The sequence below is a fragment of the Patiria miniata genome, unplaced genomic scaffold, assembly GCF_015706575.1.
Source record: "Patiria miniata isolate m_02_andy unplaced genomic scaffold, ASM1570657v1 HiC_scaffold_6, whole genome shotgun sequence".
Taxonomy (NCBI): Eukaryota; Metazoa; Echinodermata; class Asteroidea; order Valvatida; family Asterinidae; genus Patiria; species Patiria miniata.
This window is the reverse complement of record NW_024037073.1, coordinates 20,823,914-20,847,150: the sequence shown is the minus strand read 5'-3', so window position 1 is coordinate 20,847,150 and position 23,237 is coordinate 20,823,914. Positions and strand designations below refer to the sequence as shown.

The 23,237-nt window shown below is 39.8% G+C and overlaps 1 protein-coding gene and 1 long non-coding RNA gene across 8 annotated transcripts in view; both read right to left on the bottom strand.

Moving 5' to 3' along the window:
• LOC119742882 (tRNA (uracil-5-)-methyltransferase homolog A-like) overlaps positions 1 to 23,237 on the bottom strand; it is a 51,785-nt gene that overhangs the window by 18,753 nt on the left and 9,795 nt on the right. For 5 of the 7 annotated variants that reach the window (XM_038219120.1, XM_038219122.1, XM_038219121.1 and 2 more), the window contains 5 exons: positions 17,874 to 18,031; positions 10,916 to 11,065; positions 10,065 to 10,113; positions 9,722 to 9,785; positions 9,427 to 9,462 (listed from right to left, as the gene is read on the bottom strand). The exons of 1 other annotated variant lie outside the window; for it this stretch is intronic. In XM_038219120.1, coding sequence (XP_038075048.1) covers positions 9,427 to 9,462; positions 9,722 to 9,785; positions 10,065 to 10,113; positions 10,916 to 11,055 — 289 coding nt within the window. In that variant the 5' untranslated portion in view covers positions 11,056 to 11,065; positions 17,874 to 18,031. The remainder of the gene's footprint in view (positions 1 to 9,426; positions 9,463 to 9,721; positions 9,786 to 10,064; positions 10,114 to 10,915; positions 11,066 to 17,873; positions 18,032 to 23,237) is intronic. One more of the 7 variants, XM_038219125.1, reaches the window with a different exon arrangement.
• LOC119742885 lies at positions 1,967 to 7,737 on the bottom strand. The gene is made up of 3 exons (XR_005272911.1): positions 7,698 to 7,737; positions 3,693 to 3,796; positions 1,967 to 2,007 (listed from the first exon to the last, which is right to left on the bottom strand). It is a non-coding gene; the product is annotated as an uncharacterized LOC119742885 (long non-coding RNA).

Sequence of the window (23,237 nt, the reverse complement as noted above, 5' to 3'; positions counted from 1 at the left end):
TTTTATTTAAAATCTAATTCTTGCTTGTACAAATGTTATATTTGAAAAATCCCTATTGAGTAAAAGAGCTCGCTGGTCAATGTTGAAAGTACAAACATATACCCTCAATATTCATGCCACAAAAGTAAGCCAACATATTGGTCAGCAAAGGGGATGACAAGGGTTTAAGTCTTTTGTGGCTTGTTTCTTTCTTTTCAATAATTAATTCCTGACAGACATGTTAGACAATGCACAATATGTACATCTGTCAATCTTTCTGTGTGTTGCATTCTGATTGGTTTGCATTGATCAGCAGTAGCTACTAATAGGCCACACCCCTCGACAGCCGATCCAATCAAACATGAAAGCTGATCTACGTCTTTTGCAAAAAGGAAACTTCACAGGAAATACTTACCTTTGTAAGCGCCAAGCCGGAAACCAACAGTGTTATCTGTCAATGAAAATAATAAGACACAAACTGAAACGTTTTGCACAATTTATCCAGGGCCAAGTTTCATGAAGACCCAACAAGAAATTAGGGGGAATAACTGAGAAAAAAATTCCTGAAACTTTCTGTTGCGGTGTTCATAACAGGCACATTGTATGAAAATGTTATGTCCATTCCAGGTAATGTGCACTTTTAATTTAATGATGCAGTGCCTTGAACACCAATACTGGTGGATAAGTGTGCTCTATCCTTAAAAAAAAACAAGAAAAGAAACGCTTTGATTTCAAATTGTACTTTCATTTTTAGAGTGCCTAGGGTTACTCTTTGCTTCTCTCAGAACTAATTCAACTTCTTTGTAAAGTCATGTTGACAGGATTTAACAAGCAGCATTTTTCCCAACACATGATGATGCCATTGCCCATGCCCCACCTCTGGTCAAAACATGGGAGGGGGTGGGGATAAATCCCCCACCCCCTGGTGTTCATGCCGTGAGACCCAGTTTGCCAGTAAGTCCAGGGACAGTTGGTCTCAATCTGCCCCTGCATGAGAGAGTTTCTATAAGCAGGGGCTTGGGGTTCACATCTCACCAATGACAGAAATCATCAAATCCAAAGGATCTAGAACAAACATGAAAAGATTGGATATAAATAAAAATGAATGTGAGTTTAACTCACCGATGCCATCTACACTCTTGCCCATGGTAAACTCACACTTGTTGCGTATAATACTGGCTGTGAGTGGGGACACTAAAATGAAAATGAAGGAACAAATGCAGCCTGACTTTTATTCAGTTCTCATGTGGTTGACTGTTTCCCACCCCTATCAGAATATACAATGACCAGGAACCAGCCTACTCAGCAGGCGGGTCTCATAGTGTGCAAATACAACCAAAAAGAACTTTTTTTCAGAGGTTTGCATACAGATGACTAAACTGGCAAAACAAGTACAAGTACTTTTTCCCTTAAAAAAGACATAGCAGTTGAAAAATTCATCAGCAGAAGAAAACATTGTTGAGGACAGGTTGCACCGACTTTAAAAATGAAAATTGTCTTTTTGTTGTTATCTACCATACAAAGATCCGCATACATGAACAATGTGAATTCTACTTTCCATAATCAGTAACATGAACAAATTTAAACCAACTGGTTGGTGATTTTTGTGATTTCAAAAAAAAAAATCAGATTTTAAATCAGATTTTTGAGTGGTCGGGCACAACCCGACCACTCTTTGCATTTGTTGCAATTAATCTTTCTTTTGTTTTTTTTCTGGGCAATACTTCTCCGTGGGTTTTCTCTTAAACAGTATATGGTATGAACTATGATTGGAGACTCGGACTTGGACTCGACGTTGGTGACCTGACTACAACACTGGTACTTGGTCACAGAGTCCACTGTACCTACCAGGTCATTCTGAGTTGACCACCCCAGGGTAGACAGGCAAAGGCCCCCATGAGGTGACGACATGAAGCTTGTCCCTCAGCTCAGGATGGGCTTTCATCTGTAAGGCCAGGGTGTTGGAGTCGATGCCTGTACCGTCTGCTGTCTTATTAAGGATCATCTGGATGGACTTCAGATGGGAACCTGGGCAGGATTAAAAAAAAAAATTACGATATGGAAATTATCCTTTTTTTATACTGGATTTTTGGTTGCCCTTCAACGACATATTTTGTAAACACTGTACAGTTAGAGTTGTCCGAAGGCTTAGGTGGGACTCAAACTAATGACCTCCTACACAAACAAAGTTGGGTTAAGGGCTGCTACATCAGACTCCAAACCGCCAGCTGGCCACAGCAAGCTCAGTGGTCGATGCATCTGCACTAGGAAGCAGAAGATTGTGGGTTTGTGTCCAACCCAAAGTAAGCTTGTGTTTTTTTCTTGCAAGCCCTCAGACAACACTCGAGTGTACAGTGTTTGTAAAATACTTCAGCGAAGGGCAACTAAAAAATTACATATATGAAAAAGAAGATCAATAGTTATATGGATGAAATCAAAAACCAATTGTACTAAATTTGATTCCTACTTTCTGATCACAATTTCAAATTTCAAAATCATCCACATAGAATTGAGATGCCGACCAATGCAAATGAGTCTTCACAGATGTTTGTCTTACCTGACTGGATAATTTTACCAAAGAAACTGGCCTTGGTCTCTCCTATCTTTTTGATTTTTTGATGGGTAATCCCGAATCCGCTCAGTGAATGGGCGTCGTTGTAGGCCCAAACAGATCCACGTAGGTCCTCAAACACTTTCCATGTACATCTATGACTGAAATAAAATCAAAACAATCTTGATTATCACTGAAATATTTACATAGTATCCGCAGCGGGGGGGGGGGGGGGGGGGGGGGGGGGGGGGGGGGGGGGGGGGGGGTCAGGGTCAGGGGAAGAAAAGGGGGGGGGGGTTACATTCCCGCCACAAAAAAAATAGACAAACACACTTTCCCCTTCCAAATTGTCACATGTGTGGAAGACACTGTTCTTGTGAAGGGTTGCAGTAACAGCATGTTGTAGAGTCTTTTTTGGGAAGATGTGTAGCTCTGAAAAGAACCAACCGGTTCTTTTCAGAGCCGCACATCTTCCGCAAAGAGACTTCTACATAGTGGTACCGCAAACCTCTACTAAATCATGCCAACACGTAGTTAGACCAAGTAGTTAGCCCTTGCAAATTGTCTTGCAAAGATGTTTCATCAACAAAACTGAGAATATGACAACATCAACTTGATTGTCAGGCAAGGCAGAGACTGATTTCAACCCCAGAAAGTGAAAACAAACTCGTATCAGATAAAAACCAACATTTGCCCAGGAAAGAAAAAAAACACAGATCAACAGAAATCAAATGGTGGTTTGTGAATAAAAACTTCCATTTGACTTCATTCCTTATCAGATCAAATTGAATATCAAACAGAAGGGAAGTACAGAATTGTTGTATGGGTAAATAAATCAACATCCAAGGGAAGAACATAATTCATTTTGGGAAAAAAAGACAGCAAGGATTGATAGAAAAGAAAGTCTCCTCTTTTTTGCTGTCAATTTATACGCAAGTAATCAATAGAAAAGGGCGCTTGCCGATCTGAAATGTTGTTGTAATTTACAAAGGCAGTTACGGGTAATAAAATCAATAAAATGGAATCGGGTACCCGTAATCAGCGGTCAGGTTACAGGTACCAAGGGTACCTGTCACGGCCTTAAAACCAGACATATTTGACATGGACAATCAGTGACCCTACATAACAAATCACTTTGAGTGAGATGTTTTCATGAACCCACCTTTCTCCCTTGAGATTCAGATACAATGACGTCAGCTGAAAGTTCTTGCCCTCCCCTTTCTTGAAGTAACCACACAGTTTCTGCTTCTCGACATCTATGACTTCCTGGAAAACAAACAAACAAACAAACCAACAAACAGTGAAAGTTTCTGAATAATAGATGGAGTGCACTTACATGTATTTATGAATGAAAGGTTTGTGGAAACACCATGTGGGAATAATTTCTCAAACTAATCCTGCATGTTCAATACCTTCACGGTTTTATATATCTTTTAAAGATACAGTCAATACTGTTTTTCTTTTCGAGTTTCAATACAAGAAAAAAAGGATTCTTTTCTAGCAATACAAGATTTATTCACTTTGACAAACCCCCCAAAATAGTCCCAGCTTCATTTTGGAATAAATGTAATAAATTTCAAATTAAACATGGCCTGACTTTTACTAAGTTCTCATGTGGTAAACTGTTTACCACCACTATCAGAATTGATAATATAGGGACTAGGAACCTGTCTACGCACTGGGCAAATCGTATTGTGTGCAACTGCAAATGCAAAAATTGAAGACTTTTTTGTGAGGGTTGCAGACATAGAGCTATATTAAATTACTAGAGCGCTAACTCATTGTACAAAGTAATGCCTTATGGGCGCATCCATGTTTGTGCACAAACCTATAGAAAACTCGAAATTTTGTATGGCTCTTGTACGGCCATTTGTATATCTGCGTTGTATTCCATACTGGTGCGTCGTTGAAGCCGATATGCCCAAAACCGAAATACACGATCAGCAAATGAGTGTTTCATTTTGTTCCACGCAAACAGCGCAACGTTTGTGCGTCCCTGCCCTCCGTGCTGCAGATGCTTTTTGCCGTGACGTTTTTTGAAACGTCATCACTCGCTGAAGTTATCTGCGTATGTTCTACTGCGTATGTTGCATGTAGAGTACACTTTTAATATTCAATTTATCTATTTTGATTGTGTTCTTCACACGCACATAAATTCAAAATGTCTGCGCCCAGGGCGGCTTCAAAGCGTCTCCGTGCGCAAGAATGAAGAGTTAGCGTTCTAGTAATTTAATATAGCTCTATGGTTGCAGACAGCCACAATAGCAAAAGCTGTTGAAAAATTCATCAGTAGAAAAAAAACATTACATTTTTGAGGACAGTTTGTCTTTTTGTTGTTACCTACATAGGTCGGCATACATGTACCATGTGAAGTTGGTGATTACAATTAGTTAAAGGAGTTTTAAGTGACTGTTACTTTCCAGAATCAGGAACATGAAGAGAGGATTACACAATGTGCATGTACATGTGTATAATCTGGAGCAAATAATAAAAACTGAAACAAATTTAACTTTCAGAATTCAAATTCATGCCAGTAATGAAACTGAGTTGTCTGCTTTGGTTACAGCTACTGCTGTCATGAGATATGTCACATGTATAAATATGTCTAAGAGAAATTCCGAAAAATAGGGAGAACATTTCAACAAACTTTCTGTTTCAACTTCACATTTCTTGAGGTCTTATATTCCCTGTGTGTATAAAACTGGAGTGATCTTGAAATAGGGCAGAACACTCTCTGCTGCATCTGAATAAAATGTTGGATATGGAGCTCAATGCTACACTGTACATGAACTATGGGTGATGGCTACCAAGACAGCTCCACTCCATCAACTGACATACGAAAGCATCTTCAGGACTATAACAAGAGTCGAGACAGAAGTGATCAAATAATATGGTTAAGTGCTGAAATCATTGCACCAATCGGCCTCCTTATCAACTTAGTCTTTCTCTTCACAGTCATACGAGTGAAGTCCATGCGTACAATCATCAACATCTACTTATCCAATCTGGCTGTGGCTGACTCGCTGTACCTTATAACTGACTTTATATTTGCATTGCTTTCACCCATAGAGTACACCTTCGCAGGGCATAAAGCATTCGCATGTGTCAAATACATGATTATTGCTGTTTCTAGTCTGTTTGTAGTTACCATAGCAGCTGAGAGGTTCTCTGCAGTGTGCAATCCTTTGAAACACAAAGAAAAAGCCTCTAAATCTCGGGCAGCAAAGATATCAGCAGGACTCTGGGTGCCCACAATTATTGTTGCTGTGATTCTTATATTCTTACCAAAGACTGTCTTCGATGACATCATCTTTTGGATTCCTTCCATTATCACCATTGTCTGGTTAATAGCAACTCTTGCTTTGTACATCTTTGTAGTAGTGAAAGTACGCAAGCAATCAGCACTGGTACCAAACCGTCCCAAGCTAGCAGGCAAGGTCCTCCGTATGGTTATCATCAATACTGCTGTGTTCTTCATTCTGAACTCACTGCACATTGCAGCTGTAATTATTACAATAGTGGCATTAAATTATTCTTTGCCTGCTCAAGCTGTTGAATATTTAGAACTTGGAGAAAAACTACATATTCTGCTTGTATGTGCACAAATCTTTCGACTTATCAATAGCTCCATCAATTCCCTAGTCTACAACGCCACAAACGCCGACTATCGTGCAGCTGTAGTCGAGGCTTTCTCATTCCTGAAACTGTGCTGTCGTTGCTGCCCAAGACGGAATCCCAGCCGACCATCGCAGCCAGAGAAGCAGATTGAGCTTCACGTGATTCCTCAGGCAGAAAATGACCAAGAGCCCTGTGCTGCCAGGCCAAGCAGCAGCAAGCCACCAAGCCAAGGGCACGCACAACACACAGAGAGTCAGCAGTCACTGGACAGCTGTCAAGAACAATGTTCCAGGCAAAGCAGCAGCAAGGCATCCATGCACAGTCAGCAGCATGTTCAAGTGCATATTGAGGTACATGCAAAACCAGCAGGGACCCCAGCGCTTGCAAGTTCTCATCAGGAACAATGCTCTAGTCTGACTGACTGCAAGCCATCCATGCAAGGAAAACAGTGTGTACATCCAGAACCAGCAGAGAGCCAGCAGTCACTTGCAAGTACTCGGGAACAATGTCCTGGGCTGACTGGCACCGACAGATCAACATAAGGGCAGCAGTATGCACATCCAGAACCAGGAGGGAGTCCATCATTTGAAAGTTGTCAAGAACAATGTTCTCAGGTGAGTAATGAGTGGAAACCACTCAAGTAAATTGGGCAGTATGCACAGTTAGTGTGCCTTGAACTTGCTGTGCAGTGCTCAAACTGTAGGGTGGTTTGAAGGCTTCTCTTTTTCATGCATCTTCTTCATTGGAATGCCAAGCAGATTTGATGTCAAGAAACATGAACAGTATAATATGCTGCAGTGGAAATGAAAATTCCTTTCGAGATTGCCAATACATGTACAAATCATGACATCAGTAATGTGCAGGCCCAGAGCAGATTGCAACCAACTGTCAGTAAAGGGAACAGCTGGGAACTCATTCAATGTATGTGCAAGTGGTTCAGAAATTATTGTAATTGTTACTCGAATGAGTTTTGTGTACATGTATGCATGTTTATATAAGCAAGTTTCTTCTTTCTTTTCTGTGTGAATATATACATGTATTGGCACTACATGTATTAACATATGACCCTGGCATTTTCCACTGTAAAACACTTTTTAAGTGCTTTTGAAGCAGATTTTGTGGTTTTTATTTCAGGAAAGAAATGCACCTCTGTAATTTATGTCTGAGAAAGTGCTTTGGTTGAGGTTGATGTCACTGATTTGTTCATTATTTAGCACATAGCAGGTAGTCAATGACATACTTTAATGCACAACTTGAAAGTGATATCTCTGCATGTATACATTTTAGGTTCATAAATTCCAAAGAAAATTCCAAAGATGTAAAGAGTAAAATATCTAAATCGACATCACAGCTACATTAGAAACAATTGTGCAAGTGCACAGGCATTGTAAAAAGTGCGCTTAAAAAAGATAGCAAGTGTGCAGCTGTTTACCATTACTTTCATATATGATTATTTTCATGTTTCAGGGAAATTCATTCCACGGCCCTTTAATTCAGTTGCTGTATGATTATCACAATCGAGGGTCGAATGTTTAGTGAGCAAACTCACCGCAAATCCAAAATGTCTTGGGAGGTTTTGGATCTCAATCTTGAAGATCTCTGAGGTGAAGTGCTGTTGCGTCAAATAGTGATAAGGATCTGTTATGGCAGCGCCAGTCACCGGTACGTCAGAGGTGCTGGTGGAAGGGTAATCTTGTGGGTCAAGACCTGATGCACAAATGAACAGATTAAAAAACCAACTCCAATTAAAGAAGAAAAAAGATTAAAATGGTATTTTTTTTAAGGTATATTAAAGTCTAATATGAGCAAGTGAGATGTCTATGGCTATTGTCTAGGTCTTCACCCATAACAATTACATGGGAACAATCTGACAATAGCCTTGAATTCTATCTATAGCAAGGAGAAATCCAATTGAATAGATGTTTTGCTGCAGAGCACAGATATAATATACGAGACCATTGTAGGCTTTAGATGTACAGTATGGGATTTAAGTCTGGTGTATTAAAGGTGTCATCACAGCTACTAACTGGAAAAAAATGTAGTTGATAGTTAAAGTCAGCAATTTGTACTCCACTTCTGTAAATAGAGCGTGCAAGTTGACCTCAAAAACCTAGGTGATTTTACTAGGTTTATCCAGTCAAGGGCAAAGAATGGGTTCTGAACAAGAAAAAAATCTTTCCAATTTACAACACATTCAAAAACTATTGCAAGTTGATTACTATAGTAAATTGAAAAAAATGTGGACCTCCACTTCCATTCACCGGGTGAATTGGGTGAATTCAAACACGGGAGTCTGTGGCTAGACTAGTCAGTGTTTGGAACCAAGATGTTCACATGAAAAGTGAATGTGAACTGGCGAGACTTGCATGCTCTATAATTGTACATAATCTGTGTAGCACCACTAGTCTGTTGTATTACATTATGAGCTCCATGTCTGTATGATGTTTAAATGCAAAGCAATATTCTAATATTTCTTTTAGATGGACTCAAGGGTACTTCAAATTTGGGTAATTGAAAAATCAATGCTGTAAAATATGAATGTCGTTGCAAAGTTAGCATCATACAAGATGAACCTTAATTTGCACAGTATCCGTGGAATTGCTGCTTTTTATATGTTCATTAAAGCTGCGATTTCCTTGTGTAATTTAAAACTCTAAACACAAATAATACAGAAATGTACTATCACCAAATCGGTGTTTGAGCTCATACGTCTTTCTGATACCTAGTAATACTTGAGAAAAAAAATTGCAGGGCAAACCATGTTTCTAAAAGTCACGTACTTTTTATAGGACAAACAAATTTGCGTGTAAAAGCAAGATCAGTGATAAAATAAATAAAAGTGTTCACTAGCAACATTTAAACAAACAGTGATTTTCCTGAATGTTTTTATTTAAAACCTAATTCTTGCTTGTACAAATGTAATTGTTGAAAAATCCCTACTGAGTAAAAGAGCTTGCTGGTCAATGTTGAAAGTACAAACATATACCCTCAATATTCATGCCACAAAAGTAAGCCAACATATTGGTTAGCAAAGGGGATGACAAGGGTTTAAGTCTTTTGTGGCTTGTTTCTTTCTTTTCAATAATTAATTCCTGACAGACATATTAGACAATGCACAATATGTACACCTGTCAATCTTTCTGTGTGTTGCATTCTGATTGGTTGGAATTGATCAGCATTAGCTACTAATAGGCCACGCCCCTCGACAGCCGATCCAATCAAACATAAAAGCTGATCTACGTCTTTTGCAAAAAGGAAACTTCAGAGGAAATATATACTTTTGTAAGCGCCAAGCCGGAAACCAACAGTGTTATCTGTCAATGAAAATAATAAGACATAAAACTGAAACGTTTGCACAATTTATCCAGGGCCAAGTTTCATGAAGACCTGACAAAAAATTAGGGGGATAACTGAAAAAAATCCTGAAACTTTCTGTTGCGGTTTTCATAACAGGCACACTATGTACGTGTGTGCACACTTTATATCCAGGCGAGGGGGTACTTGTGAACGGAGCGGATACACACAAAAAATGAAGAGATTGGATAAATAAAAATAATTGTCAGTTTAACTCACCGATGCCATCTACACTCTTGCCGATGGTAAACTCACACTTGATGCGATAGCTCTCTAATACTGGCTGTGAGTGTGCAAACAAACAATGAAAATTAAAGGAACAAATCAGACATCTCCAATGTCAGGAATATTTACCCCACAAAAGATTCACATGCTGTATAGTTTATCTAACAAGAAATCCAGGTTGAAATATTAGATCACACCAGTCAAGCTAACCTAACACTATGTGCCAAAGTGAACTATCATTCAGATTAAAATTCATAGAATCATTCACAATACTACAAATAAATTTAAATAAAATCTATATTTTTATCAACAAATATTTGTCACCTAGCTTGCTTACCGATGGCTTAATTGGCTCCAACTCACATGCCATCCCACTATGGCTCTTCCTGTCAATCAAATGAAGAGTGCACTATTAAACACGAGGTTGTGGGTTCGAATCCCACTCCAACAGGCTTGTGAATTTCTTGTGGTAACCAAAGCTATATATGCACAAGATTCAAACTGGCCCACTAACCTTTGCAAGCTCTGTTATTGAGTGGTTAAGATGTCTGCACTAGTAAGCAGGAGGTCATGGGTTCATATCCCACCCAAGCAAGCTTGCAGAATCTTTGCTCGTAAGCTCTCAGACAGCACTGAATATACAGTGCATTCAAATTTACATTGGTGAAGGGCAAAACCAGGTATTCACATTCACAACTCCCCTACGTAAACAATTAATTAAACTCATTGATTGTGGCACCTGCTATATCAGATTGGGACCAGCCAGCCAACCCCAGCAAGCCTGATGGTCAAGTAGTTGAGACATCTGCACTAGGAAGCAGGAGATTGTTGGTGCGAGTCTCATTCGAGCAGCTTATGAATTGTGAAGTTTTGGTTTTGTGTTCATTTTTTTTGCTTTTTGCTTGTAAACATTTTTTTTACCAACTTCCCCCCCCCCCTTTAATCTTTGGGACTTTTGTGCGTGGAAAGGAAGTTTATTTCAGAAGTTGGCCCAAAGTTTGCTGCGTTTTAATTGATTCTCAAGAAAAATGAGGCATCATTTTCTGGACTTTTAACAAAATTTCAGGGTGGCTGTACATGTAAGTCCACTTGCCACAAAACTGTGTTTGGAAACAGTTTTTTTTGTCAACGAAGATCACATTTCCATTCTGGCCCACAACCATCCCGTGTCTTTGGTGAGTAGCTCACCTTTGTTGCTTCAGCCAGGGAGACATCTCCCCAATGTTCCGTTGCAGCACCTTGGATAAATTCCTCAGAAACTCCCTGCTGTTGGTCTGTCTGGTGGATAGCTGGTCCTCATACGGCTGGTTCCACAGTGGAGTCACCATGTTGTTTAACCTGTAGATTGGAAAAAGATGTGAAAAGCACATTCAGTATTTCAGAGTCTTAACAATTTGGGAAAAAGTGAATAGCTCAACTGCTCTAATACAACATGACACAATACACAATACGACGGTGTTAATTGATTTGGGTATATTGGGGTAACTTATGCAAAAGACTAGACCCAGACCTCATAGCGCCCTCGTATTGTGTCCACCGTATCTCCAAAGGATAATGGATTGTGAGTGGAACTTGTCATCTTTCTACATACAACCATTCTCATAACTTCAGTTCATAGTTCTGGTAGTGCATGTGCAAATTAAAGTTTAAGCTTGAAACAATGAGGGTAATGTGTTCAACTTAGACAGTTTATCAGATAAAATAAGAATCATCTGAAACTGTGAATCGCACACACACTCTACACAGACATGCAACCTTTAATGATGTACCTTCTAGGGAAAAAAAACAAGGAAAACTGTCCACATAACAGTTTTGCTCAACAAATGCCAGATGAGGTACTGAATTTACTTAAAGTTCCGTGCTATTTTCTAATTTCATCCCGAAAAAACAGATTTCTTTACCAATCTGCTATTTTTCAAGCAATACAAAAGTTATTCACTTTTGAATGAAACACCAAACACAAAACAAGCTCATGTTTAGTTATTGAATTATTACTTTACAATTCCAAATTATTGGCTGCCAAACATTATTTCTGTTCTTGCTGGGTAGGTTGGTCCCCCCCCCCCACAATCAGTATCACTAATGTATGGACGGGAGCCAATCTGTTTGCAAAGCTGGTCATCAGTTTGGGCCAACAACAAAAAGAAAAGTTCATGGGTACTTTCTGAGTATAACATTTGATAGCAGAATTCAAAGTACACTTTCAATTTCAAGCAAGAGAGTGTAGGAATTCCATGGTTTCAAATCTTTGTTGATGCAGTGACTATTTGTATCTGCATTTTAAATGTCTTTCTTGATTATCCAAAGTCCAAATCTAAAGCTTGTGTCAAGTTTCTATATGCGAGTTATAAATAAATATGTTGTAAGCAAAACGTAGTGAACAACCTGAAAGATTTTGTGTCATTTTTTGATCTGCATCTAATTTTATTCAGTTACAGATGATCTTTTATGAGCTGTACAACTCTGTAAAAAGTGCAGAGTGCCATTTCACTTTTTTTAAGTAACCTAGATATGAGCAAAACCTTAACGACGGATTACACAATGTACATGTAAAAAAGTCTTGAAGAGAAAATAAAAAGTTATTCTGAAGCACATCCATGCCAAAGTCAACTGTGAAACTCTATTGTCTACTTTGGTTTAGTATGCATTCAAAACAAGGAACAAAGAACTAATCCTTACAAATCTTAGAGATAAAAAAACACTAAGGGGAAAAAATGCAGAAGCTTTTTGTTTCAACTACCCATTGCTCCAGGTCTTATATTCGCTGTTAGTATAAAACTGGAGTGATCTTGAAATAGGACAGAAAACTCTTTGCTACATCTAAATAAAATGTTGGATATGGAGATCGATGAAGTTGAAAAGCACCATGAGAACTTTATCAAGACTCACAAAAGAAATTAACAAATACTATGGTTAAGTACTGAAATCAAAGCACCAATCAGCCGCCTCTTAAACTTGGTCTTTCTCTTCACAGTCATTCGAGTGAAGTCAATGCGTACAATCGTCAACATCTACTTATCCAATCTGGCTGTGGCTGACTTGCTCTTCCTTAAGACACAATGTATATTTGTATTGTGTTCATCCAAAGTGTACAAAGCATTCCAGAGTGTCAAATACATGTCTGTTGCTGTTTCCAGTTATTTTGTAGTATCATAGCAGCTGAGAGATTCTCTGCTGCCAAATTGTCCCAAGCTAGCAGGCAAGGTCCTCTGTATGGTTATCATCAATACTGCCATTTTTCTTTTCTTTTCATTCTGAACTCACTGAACGTTTCAGCTGCAATTATTTATACTCTGGGAACAACTTATACTTTGCCTGCCCAAGCTATTGAATATCTAGAACTTGCAGAAAATCTTCAGACTTATCAATAGCTCAATTAATTCCCTCGTCTACAGTGCTGACTAACGCTGACTGTCGTGCAGCTGTAGTCAAGGCTTTCTCATTCCTCAAACTGTGCTGTCGTTGCTTCCCAAGACGGAATCCCAGCCGACCATTGCAGCCAGGGAAGCAGATGGAGCTTCATGTGATTCCACATGCAGGCAGAAAATGACCAAGAGCACCGTGCTGCCAGGCCAAGCAGCAGCAAGCCACCAAGCCAAGGGCATGCACAACACACAGCGAGTCAGCAGTCACTGGAAAGCTGTCAAGAACAATGTTCCTTTTTCTCAGTGCTTGCACACGCGGTACAGAACGCATTGATGTTCGTGTATGAGGCAACTTTCTCTCGGGAGGTAAAGCCCCTGTCACACTGTCTGCGATCTTATGTGCGCTCTTACTGCGTCCTTGAAAAGTAGCTGGGGCGCAAAAACAACTACTAGATCGTAGCAACAACTACATAGGTCGCCAGATGGGCGCCGGAGGGTCTTAATGGTCTCTGATGAGCGCCAAGGTCTTTGAACATGCCCAAAACAATCGCAACACCTCTGCGCTCTGGCCAGGGCGCCGCAATGACGCAACTCGGGCGCTGTGCGAGCGTGAATCATCCGACATTGAAGTGGCATTGAGGCAGCCTAGGCGCAAGACAGTCGATGTAGTCTCCATGAGAAAGTAACTCGACTGCGATGAACTTGTAGAATAATTTGAAACTGGACTATGTATTGACCGTTTTGTCGTGGTATTTATACAGCGCGAGTGACGTCACATGAGCGTATTTTGGTCGAATAGAGGGCGCGACGCGAGCTACTAGGACGTATCAACAGCGAGCAGAGCGTAGTGTGAGCGCAGTGACAGCGCAGCGGCAGCGACTAGATCAAGTAATTGAGCTTGACAGGGGCGCATAAAGAGCGAGTTGAGCGCATCGTAAGTGTGGGAAGAGCACAGTATGAGCATAGCTTGAGCTTCTTTGATACAGAAAGTTGTCATTTTCTTGCGTCCTCGCTGCGATTGTTAAATTTATGAAATATTTTTGGTCGCTGTAAGGTCTCCTATGAGATCGCATATAATGTGACAGGCCCTTAACACACTGAGTAAACAGTGTTTATACGTCGGAGGAGGGCGAAACCTAATTTGATTTTCATCTGCAAAAATTCCATCTTGTGATTGGCGCATATTACCGTGAAACACCTTACTGGTAACGAGAAACGTTCACAGCATATTATCAAGAATAGAAACGTATTTTACTTTAAAGTAGGGAATTGTCAATACTTCCTGTGTCATCAGTAATGTGCAGGCCCAGAACAGATTGCAACCAACTATCAGTGTCACATTCCCTGGTTTGACCCTCCCCAAGAAATATGACCCTCAGAAGTCTGGTACACCATCACAGAAAATAAATTGTCAATTCATTCGAGTGAATTGACAATTTATTTTGTGTGACGATGTACCAGACTACTGAGGGTTATATTTCTTGGGGAGGAGCAAACCAGGGAATGTGACAAATGGGGGCTCGTCCGGGAAATGAAAAGAACAAATTGAGAAAAGCCGGTAGTATTAGGTGTGTGGTTATACACGACAGATGTTCAAGGTAGTTTATGGAAGCCCTTGCTAGGCAGCGTGCATTGAGAAGCCCAAATTGCGATGCCTATAGACAGATTTTCATGTCATGTTGGCGATTATGTAACGCGCACTAAGTCACATGGAACCAAGCTGTTGTTGCGTAAGTTAGGTATTTCTGGAATCTCCCCTCACAAACGCACTTGCGCTAGGATTAGTTTGATAGTGCTTGTATTGTTCTTGTTCATAGGGCTATCTAGCTCAATCTGCAAGTCTGGAAGTAACAGAACGAACCGACGAAGAAAAAAGGGCAAGAAATACAAGAAGTTACTGGGTGCATAACCAAAAAGTCATCGCTATGCGAATGTGCAGGTCAAATAGGAGAAAATTTGAAACTGTCTTGTGGGCATGAAGTCCCCATGATTAGTGTTGCGTGTACAATCGGTAACCAAATTCCAGTAAGTGACGGGTATGTAGGCAATGAAACGGTTAAGGTTCTGCGTGATAGCGGATGTGGTACGGTTGTCGTCAAACAGAGTTTAGTTAAGAAGGAACAAATGTTGGAGACAAAACAAAAGTGTGTTCTTCTAGACAGTACACGGAATGTTTCAGTCGCGCGTATTGAAATAGATTCGCTGTATTAATTGTAGGAACCGTGAATGCATTGTGTATGCCAAATCCCTTGTACGATCTTATAGGGAAACATAACAGGTGTTAGAGACCCGCGTGATCCTGATCCCAGTTGGTCAGGTAAACGAAATGACACACCGGAACAGAAATGCCAAAGCCCTCGTGACGAGAAAACAGCTGCAGTTGAGACAAGACCACAAAAGCTAAAGAAAGGTCGTTCAGCACGAGGTCCTCTTACTATCCTCAGAGAGTTATGGACTGGAGAAAAATTAGATGATGAGGTAAAGACAACTTACCAATATGTCATAGACTTGTGTGAACGGCTAGAGCCTACTTGCGAACTAGCTTGAGAAGAACTCGCGAAGTCCAGTACTCGCTATAAGAAATACTACGACGCACGTACTTGAGATCGAAAGTTTGATACCGGCCACCGAGTATTAGTTGTCCTGCCAACTGACGCGAACAAATTACTCATGCAATGGAAAGGGCCGTTTCCTGTATTACAGAAAGTTGCACAACGTGACTATTGTATCGAGATGAACGGTAAGCTGCACACATTTCACACAAATCTCCTCAAAAAGTACATAGTTCGATCAGAAACCCAAAACGCACCAGAAATCATCCATGCCGCGGCAAGTCTCACCCATGTTAGCCACAGCGTAATCAATTACGAGATTGAAGAAGGAATGATGGAGGTAAAACTACTACTGATAACACAAACTGAAACTTGGCAAGATGTGCTTCTGTGAGACTCGCACAGAAGCACAAAAACAGCAACTGACAGAAACGCTCAGAGAAAACGCCAACGTCTTAACCGATCTTCCAGGTTGCACAGATCTCATTGAGTATAATGTCAAACTCACAATCTACTCCAAAGCGTATCTGGTACCGTTTTCAACTCAAGATGTAATCAAGAAGGAAATCGATACCATGATCAAACTCGGTGTTGTCAAAAAATTGGAGTGGAAGTACGTCTCACCCATCGTTTAGTGCGAAAGAAAGACGGCACAAATCAGTTTTGCGTAGATTTTCGGAAACTAAATAGTCACCATTTTTTATCCCAAACTAATCCCAAATCCAGAAAACCTCATGGCACAAGTAGGCACTGCGATTTTTTAAACTAAATTAGACCTCACAAAAGGGTGCTAGCAAATACTGATTGTTGACGCAGACAAAGATAAGACTACATTCTTTACCTCCCAGGGTTTGTACCGATTCACTGTGTTACCTTTCTGAACAGTGAATGCACCGGCTACTTTCACACGCATGATGAGAAAATTGCTGGAAAACATACAGCATGCTGTGAATTTCATTGATGATATTCTGATATACACGGATACTTGAGAGCAACACATCGAAACAATTCAAGATGTTTTGAACTGCTAGCGGGAGGCAAATTTGACTGCTAAACCATTGAAATGTATGGCTGGATATGATTCCCTTGATTTTCTGGGCACATTGTAGGAAACGGTGTTGTAAAGCCACAGCCGGAAAAGATCACAAAAATCCTGAATGCATCTCGTCAACGAATGAAAAAGGAAGTTAGATCACTTATGGGCCTTTATGGGAATTACTATCACAAATTCATTCCAAACTTTTCAGCCATTGCAGTGCCGATTACAGATCTGACTATAAAGGAAAACCAAATCATGTGAAATGGGAAGAGGCACAGGAACATGCATTTAGCTGAAAGCGCCACTTGTATCTGCGCCTATCTTGCATCTGCCAGATCACAGAAAATCTAACATTCTTGGTTCAGAAATACTTGAAAATGATCGTCTAGGCAAATGGATTACAAAACTGCACACTTATGTACATGTTAACTGTTACTTGAATGAGGTTTTTGTGTGCGTTTAAATGAGCAAGTTTGTTTTTAAACTTTGTCTGTGTGAAAATCTACATGAATTGGCACAAACATCTACATTTGTACATGTATAACCCTACATTTTCCACTGCAGATACTTAAGTGCATTTGAAACAGATCTTGAGGTTTTTAGTTGATGAAGGGTTACGATGCTCCAGGCTTTAACATGTTTTGATGAAAGTGCCAAGTTCCATATTCATGAGCAATGCAGTGATGTCATGAGCTGGAACTTCAGTGTCACTGCTGTTTAAGGACGGAAAGTTACAAAGTGTTTTGGTTGAGGTTGATGTGACTCTTTGTTCATTGTGCACGAGGCACAGGCAGTCAGTCAGATACTTTAACAACAAACTGCTACGTGTACATGTACATTTTCAATGCAATGAATTTTAGTTTCACAAGTTACACAGAAAATCACAAAGCTGTAAATGTGAAATACCTAAAGCGATATCACAGCAACAGTAGAAACAACTATTAAAGTGTACAGGCATTGTAAAAAGTGCACTGGAAAAAAGATTACAACTTTCTACAAGCAGTTTACCATTACTTTCATATAGACATGAGGCTAGGATATTTCCAGGTTTAGTGAAATTCATCCAATTGCCTTTAAATGCTGTTATACAAAATTACAAAAAGACCCTGAGAAATCCTCACCATGGAGAACATCATAAACTCTTAATAGAGCACAAACTGTATTATCATTATCGAGAGTTGAATGCTCACCGCAAATCCAAAATGTCTTGGGAGGTTTTGGATCTCAATCTTGAAGATCTCTGAGGTGAAGTGCTGTTGTGTCAGATAGTGATAAGGATCTGTTATGGCAGTGCCAGTTACTGGTACGTCAGAGGTGCTGGTGGAATGGTTATCTTGTGGGTCAAGACCTGATAGACACAAAAGAACAAATTAAAAGACCAATTCCAATCAGATAAAATCAAGTTACTTTGATTTTTTTTAAGCATGAGATATTTCTAAGTTTAATTATAATTTTTCAAGTGAGACACTGCACAAGAAAATCAGTTCACACTGACAAACAGATCAATAAACTTCAAACTTTGATAAAAAGCATTCCAAAGTTTAATAGTCTTCATATACACTGTAACGTACCCATCGATAATTGAAAAATGAATGCTACAAAATATGAATGTCTTTGTAAAGTTAGAGATAAGCCTGCATATATCTTAATATGGATGGTTCCCAAAAATTACCCATTTCTGCCGTTCATAATAAGCTGTTATATAGCCTAACTGACACACAGATCCTTGTCATTTGTTCGGTGGAACTCACATTACATGTACATGTACGTGACATTCGTTATTGCTCCCATTCACACCGAGGTACAAAAAGTCATATTCGCCCATGGGGAATCGGAAATACTATTGAACAGTTAGGATCATTCTTCACTCGTACCCTCCGCCCTGCAAACAGGACGCTGGGATACTCTGATGAATTCACGCTCTGATTGGTTGGATTTTGCGTGACCAGTGACCTGCGCATCATCAAGGTCATGACTCTGCAAGGTTTGAAACGGCCGTTAAGGCTGATTCATTACTCTTTTATTCCAGTTTACAGATGTTTTTTTCCCGTTGAAAAGCGTAATAATGTAGGAAATTCTGTAAAACTGATGTGTTGTAAAATTAACAATTCCCATCACTTGCTCAGGCTCCGTTTCGAATCACGAACGATTCCATTATGCGACGCTCAAAATTTTGTCCACATGGTCCGCAATGAAACAGAAATCACATCCGGTATGGAATATGAGCAGTTCTATGAGAATTTTCGGATAGCATTTGCCTTATTGTCCAACTGCGGTCTTGAACAGCTGCAGTCAGATGCTTTTTATACATAGGTCATAGGCCATTCCTTCACAAGATTCTGTGAAGCTCATCAGAGTATCCCAGTGTCCTGTTTGCAGGGCGGGGGGTACAAGCGAAGGATCATTCTTGTTCCATGAAGCTGTATTTGTGTGCAAATGTATGCTGGTACATTGTGCGTTCAGCATTGCGCGCGGCGCGAATTGCTCCAAAGAGCCAGCGCTACAGAGTTGAGTTAAAACATTTTCATGAAGGAGTGGTTTGGAAGAGAGAAATACAGTTTTCACCTATTTTGTATTGAAATAAAAATTAAAATATATCAAATGACAAGGATATCAGGGGTGTGAGTGACCTCTGACAAAAATAGCTGAAAATAGCTGAAAACAGCTGAAAAAGGTGTAGGGCAATTCCACGGTAACGGAAGGACGTTTTCACTCATTAAACAAAATTTCAAATGTGTGTATCACAGACACTGTTCATAGTTACAGCAAACAAATGTCACATTTGTATTGCTATAATGCTACTTTCATTTCCACACTTTTGGGGGGCATGAATACCTCCCGTTTATGAATTATGAATATTAATGAGGTCAGTAACGGAAGGACGGTAAAACGGACAAGGGTTTTCCAACTTACTCGCGTTTTCCAAAAACTCTGTGAATTTTATGGGGCAATTATATTTTAAAGGTAGGAAATGGAATCCCTGAAGCTTTATCTATACTATACCACCTTTCATTTGACTTTAAGTGTTTCGGTTATATAATTACAACGTTTTAAGCAGATTATAATTTGGTAACGGAAGGACGGTAACGGAAGGACAAAAGGTTTACTCAATTATAGCATGAACAAAATGTGAATTTACACTAATTATACAAGTGAAACAAATTGCTTAAATGTGTAACTGAATGTGAAATCAACAATATGCAGACCTGGCATAAATAATTATACCCAAGAAACTATTGAGATAAAGATAGAAGCCTGCTTATTAATGATAACAAAAGAAAAACGAAAACAACCCAAAACACATAATTCACGAACACAGGACTACTACAGAAATAGACTTCAAACCCATCACCTCAATCCTTAAAAGTTTAAATACACAGTATTTGAACACTTGAGTATATTGGTTACATGTTCACCAACAACCTTTAATAATAATACCGGTAGGTTCAAAGGTTTACCTAAAGGGTGGGGGGGGGGGGGGCGACCAGCCTACATGTACATTTAAGGTAAAAACATCTACCGGTAGAACTGATGGCTTCAGTTAGGTGTTACTTTTATTTGAACTCTAAAATCAATGTTTGAAATCAAATTACAATGATTTAGAGTAGTAACAATTAATTTATAAACATCCAAACTGAAGTTGTTAACTTGGGCATAATTTGTCAAAGACTGCACCTAACATGTCTTACACATGTAAATTGAATGAAAGTGCCCCAAAGTACCGGTACTTTCTGCCATCTCATTTTTGACTTAATTTGCTTCTGGAATGGCTTCACAGAATTTGTATCTTTCTCTATTGTCCATGAATGCTGATGGCAGCAACTTTATGATTTGATTTTCTGCAACAACCTGACAACTCCATACATGTACAAGTACTGGTACATTGGCATATATGTACATGTACATTGTACATGTTGTACATGCCTGTGCCTTCCTTTGTAATAAACACCTTGCCCTGCTTATCCCGCTTTTGTGAAGGTGGGTCACATGAATGTCCTTTCAATGCTCATTATACATGCATGTATTTGCAGTGATTTTCATTTTTCAAACATGAGCGCAAATGTCGTAACATTTGATAAAAATACGATTTGTCCTTCCGTTACCATCCTTCCGTTACCAATTTGGTAACGGAAGGACGTGATTTAATTAATTGTAATTAAAACACCAGAAGTACAGCAGTGTCAGTTATAATGTCATATTGAAGGCCTACCTAAACTTGCTTTGCACAATAACTTTCAATGCATTCATACTGCAAGTTTTAAAAATAAATTAAAAATATGTATTTTTTCGGTAACGGAAGGACATTTTCGAAGGCTGAAATATTAGAAGTCACTGAAGCGAAACAAATTACGCAAAATGTTAAAAACAAGTTTTAGTCGGTTTTTCAAGACCAATACTTTCTCATGACAGAAACTGATGGCATTAGTACATATTTTTGTGTGTCTATTGGTAGAATACTTTCATATCACTATTAATCACATTTTTAGGATTAAAACAGGATTATTACATAATCCTAGTTTTTGGTACCGAAATGTATAAAAAATAAAATTCCGACTTCAAATCTTGAAAATATAGACTTTTAGCTTTCATTTGATGCCAAATTTGTTTAAGTCACATGTATTTGAATTTTTTGGTGTCATGTCCACTTTGGTGTGGAATTGCCCTGTAAAAAAAGCTGAACTTTGGAAATGTCCTATACTTTTGTACACAGAATGTGAGGGAAAAAAGAAATTCAAAACAAAAAAAGCTGAAATCAGCTATAAAGCTGAGATTTCACACCCCTGGATATATAAGTCAGTTATATAAAACAAACAAGCTGATTTACCCGATCATAGATTGGGTATATAGGGCGTAGTGTTGGGGATGAAAAAGTGGGCAGTTAAATATAAATGGGGGATCATTGAGGAGACATGCAGTTATAGAAAAGCAATTTTTGTGGTGTGATCTGAGGCAATTTCTGACCACTAAAACCAATTTGAGCAAAAGATCATCTTTTAAACATCATGTTCGAGCTTGGGGTAATTGAATCAGCTACACGGTATTCTGAGCAATAGAATCATTTTAGTAGGCTACAATTTTTATTCGGGGAAGAAAAAGTGGGGGGGGGACCAAACAATGTCCCCGCTTTAAAATGTGGGGGGGGGGGGGTCCCCCTGTTCCCCACCGATTTTTACACATGATTATGTACCATGACAACTGTCTGTAAATGTTCCCGTTGGTCTGTTAAATTGGCATTTTGTGAGGCAGTCGCATTGCAGGGAAAACGTAGTGAAAAGGTTACCGTAGTACACAGGCGAAGGCTGATTGTACAGTTTTGACAATAAATCATAATGCAATCAAACGTGAAGTTGTCATTTGCAATGAAAATGTTGAGTGTTACCATAAAATTACAAACGGTCTGAATGATGGAGGAAGGTCATAATTAAGTTTCAGTATTGGACTCTTCAATAAACGTAAACTTGAACTTTCAAGTTTTATTCAAGTTGGTCAACCAGCTATATAAGAGCAAGTTTTACTCAGCCTCCGAGAAATGTTCGCCCCTGAAAGGATCCGAGACCGCGGTCTCCCACGACGCCAAAATGGCTTCACGTCCATAGAAAAATACGGAGAATTTCTTCCGCTAAATCAAGCACTTCAGGTCTTCCCATTTTTTCCGTACGGACCGGCGATCTGTTTTGTCGGTTTTTTTTGTGACTGCGTTCAAGATCGCGATATTTGAAGCAATGCATCGATCCTTCGTTGATCCCAAACAGGCCCCCGAAATTATAACACGACACTGAATTATACCGTGACGTGGCGGGCAGCGAACTCACAACGTTCAGCCTTGGTGGAAGCATAGAGCTAGTGGAAGCATGGAGCTGTAAACACATTATGGAAGCAACAGCGACGTCACATGCTTGTGCAATAGCGAGCACCGTAGACCCAACCTCGTTTCCAGGGTGTGGAGCATGCTGCAGTACGTGTTACCATCGACGGTTTTAGGCAGACCCCGGAAGTACACAGTGTAGACTTTCGATTGGTCAGACCGCCCAAGGCATACTAATGTGTAGTCAATCTGAGTATTTGTTGTACTCAGCGCAGGGGCGGCAAGCAAAGCATAGGAAAGAATAGGGACACTTGGTGGCCACGCACCATGGACAAAAAATATTTTACCAAGGTCACCCCATACAACCGTTTGGTGAACACTTTTGCAGAATGAACACTTTTGCAGAAGTAGAACACGTAAACGGAACCCCTACGTTGAAGCCGCTGACCTCGCACAGTCTAGACTCCCAGAAAAGCCAGCACACAACGGCAAATTCCTGTGCAAAACGCAGTCACGAAAAATCGACGAAACCGATCGCCGGTCCGTCCGGAAAATCAGGACGACCCGAAGTGTCCGACCCGGCGGAAGACACCCTCCGCATTTTTCCACGGACGTGGATCGATTTTGGCGCCGCAGGAGCCCGCGGTCTCGGATCCTTTCATGAGCAAACATCGTCTCGGAGGCCGAGTAAAACTCTCTCTTATATATATAGATAATGAATGGCTTTAAATTGTGAAATGGGAGAAAT